This window comes from Charadrius vociferus, unplaced genomic scaffold (genome assembly GCF_000708025.1).
Source record: "Charadrius vociferus isolate BGI_N301 unplaced genomic scaffold, ASM70802v2 scaffold90, whole genome shotgun sequence".
Classification (NCBI taxonomy): Eukaryota; Metazoa; Chordata; class Aves; order Charadriiformes; family Charadriidae; genus Charadrius; species Charadrius vociferus.
In genome coordinates this window covers 4,408,624-4,424,412 of record NW_009647222.1, presented here as the reverse complement: position 1 = coordinate 4,424,412, position 15,789 = coordinate 4,408,624, and the positions used below count along the sequence as shown (strand labels likewise).

The 15,789-nt window shown below is 37.5% G+C and overlaps 1 protein-coding gene across 1 annotated transcript in view; it reads left to right on the top strand.

Annotated features, from left to right (window-relative positions):
- Window positions 1-15,197, top strand: part of PLCZ1 (phospholipase C, zeta 1) — a 50,842-nt gene extending 35,645 nt beyond the window's left edge. Inside the window, exons 10-13 of the mRNA XM_009879657.1 lie at window positions 6,475-6,647; window positions 9,771-9,903; window positions 11,635-11,784; window positions 15,040-15,197. Of these exons, the coding sequence (XP_009877959.1) occupies window positions 6,475-6,647; window positions 9,771-9,903; window positions 11,635-11,784; window positions 15,040-15,122 (539 nt within the window). The 3' untranslated portion in view covers window positions 15,123-15,197. The remainder of the gene's footprint in view (window positions 1-6,474; window positions 6,648-9,770; window positions 9,904-11,634; window positions 11,785-15,039) is intronic.
- The last annotated feature ends 592 nt before the right edge of the window (window positions 15,198-15,789 follow it).

Sequence of the window (15,789 nt, the reverse complement as noted above, 5' to 3'; positions counted from 1 at the left end):
TCTGTTACCTGCAAAGTCTTGGTCTCCCAAGGACTGACCTGAACAGTAAAGACAGAAGCAAAGAAGGCATTCAGCAACTCCACCTTCTCTGCATCATCTGTCACCACGGCACCTGTCTCGTTCAACAGCGGGCCCACATTTTCCCTAGTTTTCCTTTTGTTTCCTATATACTTAAAGAAACCCTTCCTGTTGGCCTTGACATCCCTCGCCTGGTTCAATTCCAAGGCTGCCTTGGCTTTCCTTGTTTCCTGCCTGCATGCCCTGACAGTGTTCTTATACTCTTCCCAAGCAGTCAGCCCCTTCTTCCACCTATTGTAAGCTCCCTTCTTCCACCCGAGCTTTTTCAGAAGGTCCCTGCTCAGCCATACCTCAAAGCTCTTTGCAGTATATGTTACTGCAGTAATATACTGTGAGCACTCTTAATCTAGGATTGTGATCCTTAAAACCTTGTGGATGACTTAACTCTAAACATTGCCTATCACATGTAGAAGACAGATACATCACAACATTTCACCTTTGTTCATTCTGCATCTAAAAGCCTAATAGTTAGTTTCCAGCCACTAAACAGAGCTTTAACTATCTCTGCAACATGGGCTCCAGATTTTGTCCCAAACTAAATCACCTTTTCTGCTCAAAGGCCGGGGCTGAGTCTGACACATCATACAACTCATGGCAAAAACGTGCCCAGGCTGTTCTGTACAGCTATCTTTCCAGTCTGGAGCTTATTCTTTGTTTGGGCTTGCTGTGGCTTTATCCCACAACTGACTCATGGGGAATATGCTATGAGAAAGACATGAAAGATTTCCTGCTAGCTCCCAAACCAAGCAATGCACTGCAAGAGTGAAATGAGAAGGCATAGAAAAGCATCATTGGGTTGCTTACTCCCTCCTCAAATGATATTTCAAGGACAGCCATTATAGATCAGTTCCTGGCTTGCTGAAAGTCGGGGAGGTGTCAATTCTTATATTATTACTTTCTTCCTAATATGATTTTAACAGTCCAAAAATTCATGTTTTGGAAGTGAAAACTAGATCTTACACAACGGACATAAATCTTACTAAATACTATTGAATGGCGTGTTGTGGAAAGATACTAAGATGTCAAACAAAGTGTGTTTATTATTAACAAAGTCATATAGTTAGAAAAAAATCCACAGCTGTAATAGGCCACATGGCCATCATGATTTGTGGAACCCCCAAAATGTTGTTTCACCTCTTACTGTTTGCTCTCAGAAGTTCCCAGCCCAATGGGACACTGATTAGAATCGCAGACTCCAGGGTTACGACTAATCTCATACTTAAAGGATGGATCTATCTTTGGTTACATTGTCCCTTAAACTTCATTGCCCAGACCCTCGCTAGCTGTAGTGGGGCAGCTAACTCATGTCTAGACACCTACAAGCTAGGTGGGACAATATCACCCTGACGTATTAAGCTACCTAAATACACTCACCTTTCCTTTGGAATAGCCGCAAGGGCTGGAAGGTGTTTTGAGTAAAGGTTGCATCTTTCTCTTGCAGGAAGCTCTCTAACTGCCAGGTTTATGACAAAGCACTTGGGTTACTTTGGAGCCTGCTTCTTTTTAGGAAGGTTTTTTTCTTGGTGTGTGTAATAGATACTGGAACTTCACTGAAAAGCAAAGAAACATAGAAATTTCGTTTCGTCAGCATTTTGTTGACAAATGAAATATAATTTTCCCAGCTATCTTCACTAAATACACAACTGCAGACAACTAATAGAATGTTAAATAATTTATCTGAAATCTAGTTAATTTAAAAGAATGACAGGGACACAATTGTCTCTGAACTCCTTGCTGACCTGATTCTAAACCCTGTGTTAGAGACTCAGACTAAAACAGGAAAGGGAAGTTGATAACATATACTGTTCTGCCAAGAAGCATGAGGCAAACGAATTCTAAACATTACTTTGGAAAAGTATGTTTCAGGTGTGAAATAAGTGAAAAGATCCTCAGACTTACACGGAAGTGTAACTTTCAGACTGACACATTAATTAAATAGCAAAAATCAATTTAGATTTTAGATTTGATAGTTTATCAGAAATGCTTTAGGTACTTTTCCCATAAGAACCTCACAAGAGAGGATCCCTAATTGAAACCAGTTGTAGATATACTTGGACAATGGATGACTTTTAATCACCTGACATCTTTTTTCCAGTAGAGCTACCTGTAATTGAGTAGGAACAATGTCATCAACCATGAATGCTAGAATCACTGAACTCTTAACATTTCTAATGAGACTGTCTTTAAGCAACAGTATTGAATTGGCCCCAAAACAATGACAGACTGACTGCACACGCTGAGCATGATGTGTCAGGCAGTTATGCATGTTACGCAGCTCTCAGAAGAGTAGTCCCTCTTAGTAGAGCAGTGTACCTCATGTTGCGAGTCATTCATAAATTAAGTTTCTGTAGAATAAGAACATCCATTTCAAAATGCGTCAGTGATAAGCAAAGCCAGAAATTACAATTAAGCTTAATAAAATTTGGAGTCTGAATAGCTAAAGCCCTATTTTATTCTGCAAGGAGAGGAAAAAAATACATACAGATTGACCAAATTTTTTGGTCAGAAAAAGAGATGAGAGACAGTTTGTATGCCATAATTTGTACTAACCAGTTAAGTCTGCTGTGTGTTGTAAGGGAACCAATCACTCTGTATTCTTTTTTTTTTTTTTTTTCTGGTAAGAGGTCAGTCCTTGCTCATAAAGTTTGGGTAGGATCTCACCTATTCACTGATTTGGCAAGAGGGCTAAATCTGTGTAAAGATTTCAAAAACTCATGAAGCCCAAGGCAAAGAGGATGCTGAGGAGACTTAGGCTGACTTTGGATGGTATGTCCACAAACCTGAATTTACAAGCACTCGGAGATAGCAGTGGGGATGAGAGTGACATGTCAAGACAAGACCAGAATAGCGAGAAATGCTCAGGCTCAGAGCAGTCTGAGGAGGCTGCTGTAATTTGGCAGAGTCTTAATTATGTTGGAAGTCTTTCTAATTTCTCAGATAGATTCAGATGAAAAAGGTATTTTAAAACCATTGTGTTCCACCATTTTCCCAGGTTACATGTTCTGACTACTTGGTGATAGAGCACATTATCTTCCTTACATCTGCTGTTAGTGAGAAGGGTTTACAGGATACTGTAGTATGCATTACATTTCCCTCTGCAAACTCCACCAGACTGCATATTAGATTCAATAATATTTTCAATATACTGAAAGGGAAACATTATTTGTACTTGAGGATATTGTGATAGTTAGTATTTTCACAGGGCTTAGAAATTAGTGTTATATTTATCATTCAGATGATGAAGGTATTACTGACTTCAATCAACTGCTTGTGATACAGTGGTTTGGGATGAAATATACCCTTTGTATTCCTCTGAGCATTTTGGATTGTTTCACCTTTTTGGAGATAGGCTCTTTCATAACTTGCGTGTGCTATATGAAGTTATTTACATCCAGGGCCAACAGGGACAGCCATGGCAGCTTTGTTACTTTGAAAAAAGACTTGACTATTAAATACTCTGATCTGAAGGAGATTTGGCCTCATGGTTCCAGAAAGACTTGGTTCCGTTTCAGATGCAGGAACCATGCTGAGGAATTCCTTTGCTCGGGTTGTCCTCTGAGCCCATGTTTTGCTCTGCTGTTTTGATTTTGATGTCAATATTAAAAGGCTTTCATGCTTAATGGAAGGACTGAGGAGAAAGTTTAACTTACACAGTGCTAAACTTCAGGTGCCTGTACGTTCACATGAAAACCATATATTAGGATTATATACTGTTCAGATAGTTTCATTGTAAGCTTATTGGGACTGCTTTCCACAAGAAAACAGCAGTTTAAAGCTCTCTTTGTGCATGCATTAAATTTCTACTGTTTCATAAAACCACAGTACAAAGCATGTTACTGACAGTTCTGTTCTTGAGTTCAGCAAAACTAAGATGAAACATTGGGTAGAAATTCAGTCTTCCTTGCAAGAAAGATGTTGCTAAGACCACACTGGTAGACAATGGAAACAAGGTTTGAATTTCAGAACATTGCCATTTCTCAGGAAGTGTTAGGGTTATAACTGCATGTGATCAAAAGAAAAACTGTGCATCAACAGTACACCATGAAGCATTGCCCTAGGAAGCCCCAAGCAGCTATGAACCTTGCAAACAGTTGTAGTAAAGGTATGCATCTCAGAGAATATAATACAAAATTTCACTTTCACTTACATTAATTGGGTTATAACTTGCAATACCAGGAAATCAGTAGGTAAATTAAAACTACTGTTTGGTGTGTTTTTAACTTACTCTAAGGTAAAACTAAATTAAGTAAAAATATAGTGTTGATGTTTGAAGATATCAACCCATAATAACATTGCTCTTCACTTCTATTGCAAAAGTAATTTTCCTAATATGTTAAAATGTAAAGTATTCTCTTTTGCTTGTTTCTGTTGTTAAATCAGATTTTCCTGCTTAGTAGCCTATGAAACTTGGCAAATTTAGCAACAGTATCATTATGTGCAATCATGTAATTTGTTTCATCATGTGTAAGCTGCTATTTGAAGCTATGGTTGTTCGATTTGCCTAATTTCAGTTACACTTTTTAAACCACTTATTCTGAAACTTTGGCCTAGGAATTACCTGTGTGCTGAGAGATCTTGGATTATCTGTAGATCGTGCCAGGATCTAGGCTTCAAGGGGTCTCAGTGTTGCAGCTCTGTAGTGTTCATTACACTGCTTGAATCAATGTATTAAGACACAACAAGGGTCATATAGCACCACATTTGGGTCTGTTTCTGGATGATCTGTTGAGTCATAAAATCCAAATTGTGAACCACTGCCAAAACTATACCAAGAGAGTAATTACCCTCTTAAAAAAAAAGGCAATGATGTGCAATGGGCAATACGAACATTTTGAAGTTTAATTTCTGTTGTCAAAGGTAAAATAAGCTTAAAGTTCCTTTGCATATTGACACAGAATCTATGCCCACGCCTACATTAGCATTTAGTTCAAAGCAGGAGTGTATGTTGTGTTCTGTTCTCGTTGGGTTTTTTGGGTTTTGTTCGTTTGGGGTTTGTTTTTTAGGCAAGGTTTCCAATTGTTCCTATTTACTGCACATTGGTTTGTGTTGCAGAGCAATCTTAGCTAGCACAGATGGGATTCCTTTCAGATGAAATAGAGGATGCACTCTGGGAGCACTTGATGTGTTCCAGCCATTAATTGGCATTGAGGTTATGGGACCAGGCTAGAGCTCTTCTGAAGTAACCCCAGTGAAAACAAAGTAGTGCAAACATTAGGTCCATACTACCAGCTGCTTCACTCTACAGATCTGTTCTTATTTGTGTCATTTAATACAGAAATTTTTTAAAGGGTCATCAAAGCCGTGAAGAAACAAATAATTTTTGCAGTGAAATAGATCCAAATTTCTTGCATTTTCCACATGAGATAAGGATTTCTGAATTCTGCCAAATGTTCACTGAATGCATTTATATTATCTCATAGGAACATGTATTAAGGTCCACTTCCTGAATTATTATGAGGAGTCACTTGTACTGCTTAAAGTCTTCATTTTTTTTTTCTGCCAAGCTATCAAGTAAATAACTTCTTATCATTTTCTATTTAACACATGTCATGTTATCACTTCACTGATTTAACTTGTGCATTTTCTATTTTGAATGTGACGGGAAGCTCCAATGTACTGGAATAGGGGAAAATTTCATTAAACAGGTCTATTTCAATGTTGGCTTTATCTCATGAATTACAATATCCTGTTGATGAGAAGTGTGTCATTTTATTATTGCTGCTGCAGCAAACCAAAAATGTTTTGAGCTTCCAAGGAAAAGAAAATCTGTCAGGTGTATACTAACAGTAAACACCAGTACTGGAAGATTAAGCTTGAAGAGAGTTTGCTCACATAAATTTAAGAACACTTTAAAAAATGCTTCTGCTTCTATAAACTTATAGGTATTTGCACTGAATATTCTAACTCTGAACTAAAGCTTCTTTAACTTCTGAGTGACATGATTTTGTGACAAATTCTGCATCATAACTAGGGTTAGTTACAACCCTCTATTTTTGCCTTCTACACCAGAACTTTGTAAGCAGGTTTAGGGTGCAGGGTCTTGCCACTGCAGAGAAACTAGTATGTGAATTTAGTCCTCATAGAGAAAAAAAAAGTTCTCTCATTTCGTAGTCTTCAAGGTCTAATTTAGAAAGAAAATGGAAAACACACTGCAGTGTAAAAAAGATCTATACGGTGATTCTGAAAATGTGGTGCAGTTTTAAACAGTGCACTTCTTTTTCTCATGAGTCATTCATTTTTCAATTCTGCTAAGTTTAAGAGAAGTAACAGGAACTTACATATGAGTTGATATTTTAATATCGCTTTCTTTTGGTTTTACGATTATTTTCAGAGAGTTGTTTTGTAAAATGGTATCAACTTTAATTCACTAAAATCAGTATTTATTTATTTTCATAGTGGCCTTAAACTTCCAGACACCGGGAGTACAAATGGAATTGCAAAATGGAAAATTCCTAGACAATGGTGGTTGTGGCTATGTTCTGAAACCAGAATTCTTGAGAAATCACAATTCAACATTTACTCCACACAATGTGGGAAGATACAGTAAACCGATGTCTCTGTCAATTAGGGTAAGCTTAGTTAGTTGTTGTGGTTTTTCCATAAAATATGAAAACAAACGTTGTGTAGTTCAGGCTTATTTATTATCTATTATTGGTTTCTCATTTTATCCCCATTCTTGGTTGTTGGGAAGTTTAATACTGTGTCTCAATAACATCTTAAGACTCTCATAGAGTATCTACTGCTGCTTGGACGTTTTCCCATCTGTAGTTCACTTATGTGTGTTAAGAATATGCAGGTGTTCAGAAGTTATAAGAGTCTGTAAAAATACATGATTTTTCATGGTGTTGTGTACAGAAATATAAATATACCTTGCATTATGTCACAAGTGCAGCTGACAAAGGCACTTGTCATTTACAGTTGTGGGGACTGAACTCTGAATACTGAGAAATAAAATGTGTACTTTTGGTGTTACTTTCTTTAAGTATTAGTAATACCACATGTACTATCATAATGCTAATTGACAAATGGAAACTTTTAAAGATACGATAGGAAGCTTCATATTTCTTTTAAGTTTCATTATTTTCCTATGCATACATACAAGACTATTTATCATTCTAAAATGATATAAATCAGTGCAAAAAGGGGATGAATCAATAAGCCTTTGAATTATTTGTACTTCTCTCAAATTCAAATCTGATTTACATCTTAAAAATATTAGAAATACATGCCTTTTAAATCTAATGGGTTAGAAAACCCCTTCTTTCGAGGTCAAGTAGGTGTTTTATAATTGTTCACTAGTTAGAAAACTACCCTGTCCCAATGAAAAAGTGCTATTTCTGATTACACAGTACACTGCTTGCATAAATGCAGTTTAATTAGCATAAAATTAGTGTATAATTGCTATTTTGTTTCTTTCAGAGAAATAAATAGTGGAGATAAGACACTAGATAATAACAATTATAAAATACTTACATAATGCATACGCCTAATCAAGAACATTTTAGTGTCCTAACAGTGAGCATACCAATTATGAATAGACATTACTGGATGATTTCAAGCACCCATGCATACACATCAGTTATTTTAGCCCTTATTTGTATAAAGCTGGAGTTAATTAAGATGAGGAAAAATCCCCAATTGCAATGCAGGAGGCAGACAGGATCACTGACAATGGAAAGGAAATGTCCGGGTCTGGAAGAAATTGGAAAAGAGAAAGGCAGCTTTTTAGACTGAGGACACAGGTTGAGACAACAGGCTGGGTAGTTGTCCTGGTTTGAGCACAACTGGTCTGCCTAAACCATGAGAGTAGTGCAGGATACAAAGAAGCAATGGTGTCCCACCAGCTGAGTGACGGTAGGGCTTAGAGAGCCTCATTCATAGAGTCAGCAGCAAAACCCAGAAAATGGTGGTTGAAGACAAAAAGAGGCAGGGGCAGGAGCAGGAGGCAAAGGAAAACCAGTTTCTGCTGAAGAAGAGTTCCTAACTTGATGAATGGAGAAATTACTTAACAGTTAGAAGGCAAAGATATAAAACATCTAGGGGTCAAATCTGTCAGACTCACAAAGAATGAAGAGAAGAGAACATAAGTGAACACAGAAATCACACAGGGCCCGATTTTACTGAATTCAATAACCTTCTTAACCTGATGTACCACAATTCCCATCAACAAGAACCATTTAGCCTTTGAAGAAGAAATATCCAAGGTATTGCATATGGAAACCCCTGAGCCTACCATGTTATTTACTACTCTCTCTGTATGTCTGCTTCAGCTTGGGTCTCAAAAAAATGATTTGATTTAGGAATTTGGGTAATAGTGTGCTGAAAACAGCCCACTCTTTTCCCACCCTGTGAGAGAGTTAAACTGGTCTAGCAATGGGGTAAGAGTGGGAAGCAGGACTTAGCCAATGTGGCTGAATTTGAGTCATGACATTCAGGGAATGTGAAAGAAGCTTCCCTGGTTCTAAGCGGGTAGTCCATCAGTGCTTGCATCTTGCAAAACTTTCTAGTGAAGGTAGTATCTATTTTCTAGGAAAAAAGAGGACAGCATCAGGGTTTGCTAAGCCACTACATTTCAGTGTTTCCGGCTAGAACTCTTTTTGGAGCCAGGTGTTACAGAAAATATCTAAGCAAGAGCTGGAATTTGTGGAGTTTGATTATTTTGGTGGTTGACAGGGGAATAAGAATCTGTATCATGAGTTTTGATGCTTAGTCCTGAGGTCTGGATCATAAAAGTCATATCTTTCACCTAGGCTTGCAGGCTTGTCTCTCTGTCTTGATACATGCCATACAATGACTTCTAAAAAGCAGATTACTATACAGATGGTTATTCTCTCCTAGGTGTCCAGAAATATAGATGGAAAGCAGAGAAAATTGTGACTTTCATAAATCCTTTCTTAGGCTGGGTGCCAGATTACAGGGCAGTCTGAGGCAAAATTTCCAGGTAGCTAACTAAATTAAGGACAAAAACATCAGGGAGCCCACTAAATGCAGAGTTTTTACGTGTTACTGTGAAAGAGAAGGAATACAGGTGAGACAGTTTGCTACATACCCTATAACACAATGCTGGTGCCACTGTGGGTGTTTGTGCTGATCCACTAGCCACAGCTTTAATAGGAACTCATGATTTTCATCTCAGAAATTGGAAAAATCCTGAGACTGATTTCTTCAACATTATTATTTCATATGGTAACCAAATATAATTTTTATAGCTAGTTAGTGAATAACAACTTACATCTGGAAATTATTATTTAAAGCATGATATAAAATATTTTATTTTATTTTTAACATGATGAGGGTGGTGAGACACTGGAACAGGTTGCCCAGAGAGGTTGCAGATGCCCCATCTCTGGAAACATTCAAAGTCAGGTTGGATGGGGCTCTGAGTAACCTGATCTAGTTGAAGATGTCCCTGCTTATTGCAGGGGGGTTGAACTAGATGACCTTTAATTGTCCCTTCCAACTCAAACTGTTACATGATTCTGTGAAATGAGCCAAGAATTAAATTAAATAAGAAGCACCATATTCTTAGTTTTATCGTGTTTAATATGTATTTTTATAACAGTTTATGGCTGGTATATGCTTCTTATAGTAGCTTCTTATGGAACAGTTTTTGCTACTATGGCTACTGTATGGCTACTATGTAAAGTTCATTCTTACTGTTATTTTAGTACATTACAACTTTAATTTTCCAGCTCATCAGTGGTCATCAGCTACCACCCAGTAACCTGTCGAAGACTAACAAAGCTGACCCTTTAGTGCACATAGAAATTTACGGTGTGCCGGAAGATCAAGTGAAAAAAAAATCTAGTGTTGTAAAAAGCAATGGTGAGCATCAGTCTTATTGTCTTGCCTGTGAACAAAGCACAACAATATTTTATAAAGAATTATCATTTTTTCATCCCAAGAAGCTGTTATGTACTTACAGAGACTGCAATTATTTCTCTCTTCTGGCACAAAAAGTTCATGCTATGTGCCATTTTTGTGGACTAGCAGGTTAAGGAAGCACAAACTCTCGTAGTAGCACTCTCCTGAAGGAAGATGGAATGTGTTATCTTTACTCCTTGTTGTGGGCTCACCGGGATGGCAGCTCAGCCTCACACAGCCGCTTGCTCACTCTCCCCCAGTGGGATGGGGGAGTGAGTCAGAAGGGCAAAAGTGAGAGAATTCTTGGGTTGAGATAAAGACAGTTTAGCAGGTAATGCAAAAGCTGTGTGAGCAAGCAGAGCAAAATAAAGAATTCTTTCACCGCTTCCCGTTGGCAGGCTGGTGTTTAGCCATTTCCAGGAAAGCAGGACTTCATCATGTTTTATGGTTACTTGGGAAGACAGACACTGTAACTCCGAAGGTCTTCCCTTCCTCCTTCTTTGCCCCAGGTTTTTTATGCTGAGCATGATGTTATATGGCTTTGGGTACCCCTTTGGTCAGTTGGGATCAGCTGTCCCAGTTGTGCCTCCTCCCAACTTCTTGTGCACCCCCGGGCTACTCGCTGGGATGAGGAGGGGGTGATGCATCGTGAGAAAGAGGCAAGTCCTTGACACTAAGCACTGCTCTGCAATAGCTAAAGCACTGGTGTGTTATCAGCACTGTTTTAGGCACAAATCCAAAACATAGCACCATACATCTTGATATGAAGAAAATTAACCCTATCCCAGCCCAAACCAATACACCACACAATACACCAATACACAATTGCTAAATTTAAAGACGTTTTTTACTGAAGAAAATTCTGTGACTTTATCACTTAGCTCATATGAAGTTTCTAGTAGGACTGACTGGTTGCTTAATTGCTTGACAGGTGAAGTGTGTACTCTTTGAAGTTGTCTTTGAGCACTCCCTTACCTTTATCATATAGATCTTCTTGATATGTCAGACTAAAAGTTACCTGTGATCTCCTTTCTTCTGTGCCTCTGTCTTCTATTTTTCCTTTTTGTAGATGGCTGCTGTTTTAAATTGACCCCTGAATTTCTTTTTCTCTCTGTATGAACATTGCTCAAGACAAAGCAACTGCTTCTGTTCCACATCTTTGTATTTTTGGTCAAGTGATCACTTTACTACCTAATTTATTTAGCTCCTGCCTCATCTCCAACACTGTAAATGGAGAAACTTAGGGAAAAACATGAAACTGGTATGGCTATAGGAACATTTAAATTGAGCAGAGGTTCTTAACATGGCTTTCACTGTCCCATTTGCTGTTACCTAAGAGATGACACCAACATTCTTAGGCTTTAGATTTACAGTATCGCGTAGCTAATACACAACAAATCCTTAGAAGGGGCTGGCCTGCATACTGTAGGCAAGTCCCAAGCTCTCTATGTTTGCTTCATTCTGAGAGCTTCCCTCTGACAGTTTTAACTCCATAACCTATAAAAAAGGTGTGACCTATATACCACTGCAGTCAGTGGGTGTATCACCATTTATTTAAATGGGCACAGAAGTCTAGGGAAGAAGAAGGAACCTTTACCAGTTCAGACTAGTGATAGCAGATACAGTAATTCAGATATTAAGTAGAATAAATGAAATAGTATTTTGATACTGTGTATTTTCTCTTTTTATTAGCTTTGAGTCCTAGATGGGATGAAACTTTCTCATTTACTGTTCAAGTTCCAGAACTGGCATTGATACGCTTCTGTGTGGAGGATGAAATATCTCTGACTGCAAATGAATTCCTTGGTCAATACACTTTACCACTGCTGAGCCTGAGTAAAGGTAACATTTTTATGTGAGCCACCTATAACAGCTCAAAAAAACCTACAATGTTCCAGGCTTTTATCATTACTGTAGTATTGCTAGAGTACAGCATTATGTTTATTCCCTAAAGAAGAATTGTATAACCGTTGGTAAAAATTGCACTCTTTGGTTTTTTAAGTCATTGTAGTCTCTGTATGCAAATCCATGGCGTATAAATCAAAAGAATATTAATGACAGTTAATTATTCCTACTGCAGTGTTCCATTCTGGATAGAAACTGATCAGATGGTATTTTAACTCATTACAGTAGGAAAAAGGAAGATTGATTAGTCAAAACTCCTATAAAAGCAACAGTTTCATGCACTTTCTATTCAGTTAGGCTCAAAACCCAATACAAACCAAATTAAAACAAAACAAAAAAAACCCTCAAGACCTCAGGTAACCTCTCTGCAACTTTTCAGAGTGGAGAACAAAGAATATAAATGAAGCAACATATTTATAGTATTTTTCTTGATAGTGTTTCTTTTGTTGTACCAGTATACCTTCTGGAATCTTAGGTGATTAATTGGCTGCACATAAAGAGCAGACACAGAAGTCAGTAGGCCAAGGAGAAAGGCTTATGTAAAATGGCTGTTTACTACATTGAATTTCCAAAGCTATTTCTGACAAAACAAACAACCAACTTTTATTAGTGAATGAAGATGTGAAGGCAAAACATTGGAGCTGGCAATGGGCACTGTGCCTTTTTATTAAGCTTAACAGGATACTTAATGGCTTTTTCTTTCCAGGTTCTGAAGTCATAAAGCTGTTTGTGATTCTTAGTTGAGGTTGAGGAGTTACACAAGAACAAAGACATTACTCTTAGAGCACACTTGCTTTTCTCCAACATAAATTTTTATGCTGCTCACCTTTTACTTTCCTTTTATTTATATATATTTTTTTATATATATATATTTCCTTTATATTTATATATGTGGAAAAAAAACCCCAAACCTGCCAACTCCTTATGTCTGAGATAAATTTAAATAGCGTACACTAAAGCATACATATGCTTGTAAAACCACTGATTTTGGGGTTTGTTGATTTGTTGTTGTTGGGGTTTTTTTTGTGTAATTTTTCAGTGTCCCTGTGATGTGCCTGTATGATTAATTTTGGTCACAAACTGGGGATTTGTATTTTGGAAAAGTAAGAGCATGCAGATTCTACAGGAAAGATTTTGAGTGGAGTACTTCAAAATGCTAGGAAATGAGTGTAGGGACAATAACTATTATAAACAGTGCCAAACAAATTTCCCCAACCCCACTTAACACGAGGTAAAAAAAAAAAAAAGTAAGATGCCATCAAGATGCCCAGAGGCATAAATAAAATACTTATAAGAGACAAACTGATAGATAATTTCAAAATTTATTGCAATGCTTGACATTGACACCTCTGGATTCCTGGTCTGAAACCATGGCTTTGATTTAGGTACCTAAGCTCCCTAAATAGAGAAAGGGGAAAATAATGCGTCTTACAGAGGGAGTCAGTACGCTTTAGATTTCTTAGGAAAGAACTGTCTAAACCATGGTGAAGAGTGAGTTAGGATTTACGTTTTACTCTTCACAGCTCCGAGTGCTTTAATCTGCACTACAAGACTGTCCCTCCTTCCCTAGGTTTCATATTCCTGAGGTGTCCCCTGAGGGCAAGTTGCTTCCAAAAGCTGAGCAGTGCTTACATCTTTTTTTCCTCTTTGACAGGCAGTGGGACAAAGCTGTGTCATTGCCACCCTTCCCTGCATTTTCTCTTGAAAGGATTCAAATGTATATCATCACTGCTTTCCTTTCCCCAGCAGCAGCAGCCTCCCAACTCAGTTGTAGATGACACTGGGGAAGAATGCTTGCTGCCCACCTATAGCAGTATTTGATTTTTCATGCAGTGTTTAAGTAGGTATACTCAGAAAGGCTGAAGGTGAGAATAATTCTTTAGCTGGGTGGTTAAAGGCAAGAGGAGGAAGGTCCTGGGTTACAATCCCTGTCCCAGTGAGTCTGCCATGTAGAATACTAATATAGGACAGGAACTTGATTATTACTGCTGTCATCACTGGATCAAGAGTAGTTAATTATATCGGATAAATTGGAACAATCTCAATAAAAAAGAAGTTTTACTTCTCTCAGGATGCTTTGTAGCATATTCTGTAGGTAGGGGCTAGAACACAGTCATTAGAAATGAGTCTTAGTCCTTGAAGTGTATCTTTGGATAGGAAATAAACCAAGTCTTCCACATACTGCGTGCATGCTCCAAAAACTGATCTCAAATGGTATTGCCTGCACTCAGCTTTAATATCTGCTGCCCAGAAGCTGAACCTTAGATGCCAGGTGAACTTTCGTGTTGTATAAAAGAATCAAGAAAATCCAAACCCAAATAAATGAGGGTCCCAACTACTACACACACATCCAGGCACATCTAAAGAAGGATTTTGAAAACTGCAGTTGTGAATGTCGATACTTATTCATAACAAATACTTACTTAAATAACTGCAGTTATAGATACATAGATAAAACACAGAACATCTCTTTTTAATCGTGACATTGTTTATTACTATGAAATAACTGACATTTACAGTCATATAAAGCAATGCAGGTTTGGGGTTCTGGAGAGGGGATTGTTTTGTTTTCCAAGCAGGTATATTAATTAAGTTTGAAGGTGAGAACTATAGCTTCTCCAAATGTTTCAACAACCAGATGAACACGTAGTTTCTGAGGCATGCCTTATTTCTGATACTGGGAATCACTCATATGTAAAAGGAAATCCTTAACAGACTTAAGATATCATGGTAGAAGATTTTAAACTACAATTTTTTTTTCTGCCTCAGCTGGATAGTGAATTACTGATGCAACACCATTATTTTCTAAGGCACTATCACTGTTGATTCACAAGTTATATAATTTCAGAACAATGCACACAGCACGTAACATCTTTGGATGTTAAGATGTATGCCTTCCCCATGTTTAAATATCACTGGACTAAAAGTCTTCAGTTTGAAAAAACACTGCATCTTGAAAGACACTGGAGTTTTTCACTTTGTGTCTAAAAATACCAGAATTGAAATACTGTATATATAGAAGAGAAAATAAGTAGAAATGGGATTTGGGTTCTCTATCATTTCAGTTTCTTTTGAAGAGTTTTTTAGAGAATCATAAATTAAGCCTTATTTGCATAGTAGATCATAAAACCACTCAATCATAATCTATGATTTTGCTGTTAATACACTAATAAAGTGTCCTTATATTTACAGGTTACCGTAACATTCCCCTGTTGTCCAAAGATGGCGACAATCTCAAACCTGCATCACTGTTTGTTCACATCTGGTACTATTAATGATGTTCTGCAGTAACAGTTGTTCTGGAGGATCACACCCTGCTCAATAAAGCAACATCACTAGGCTTGCAACAACCCAGTGGTCTGATTTCCAGAGTGGCACGTTCGCAATGATTTATTAAGCTAATGGGACTTCTTGTGTGAGTAAATGCTATGCGGTATCCTGAATAAGTAATGGCTACTGACGTTGGCCCTACCATTATTTAGAACTAATTCATAAAGACTGAACATTTTTGGACATTTTTAAAATTCAGTTAATAATTGCATTTGCAGCCGATTTCAAAATTATGATTAATTACTGATTGAGAATAATAGTCTAATGTTTATGGTCTGAGACTGCAAAATTATAAGCATGTTACATTGACATTGTTGTTCACATTGAACAAAATTTCTTACTACAGTATCTTTCTGTGGGGACAGGAAAAATTATACTTACAATGTACGCTTTAAATTTATAATAACAGTGGTTGCTGATTGGGCTATACCTCTTTAATGTCCACGGTAATTTTGCTACCTGGAAAAATAGTTTCTGAGAAAAAAAGCAGCTCTTAAAATGATAAAAACTCAGATGCTAATATCAGTACCTTTTTTTAGCTTAGTCTTGAACCTCCTGCTGCTAAATAAAGACAGATAATTCATGGACTGATTTGTAAAGGGCTATGTTCCT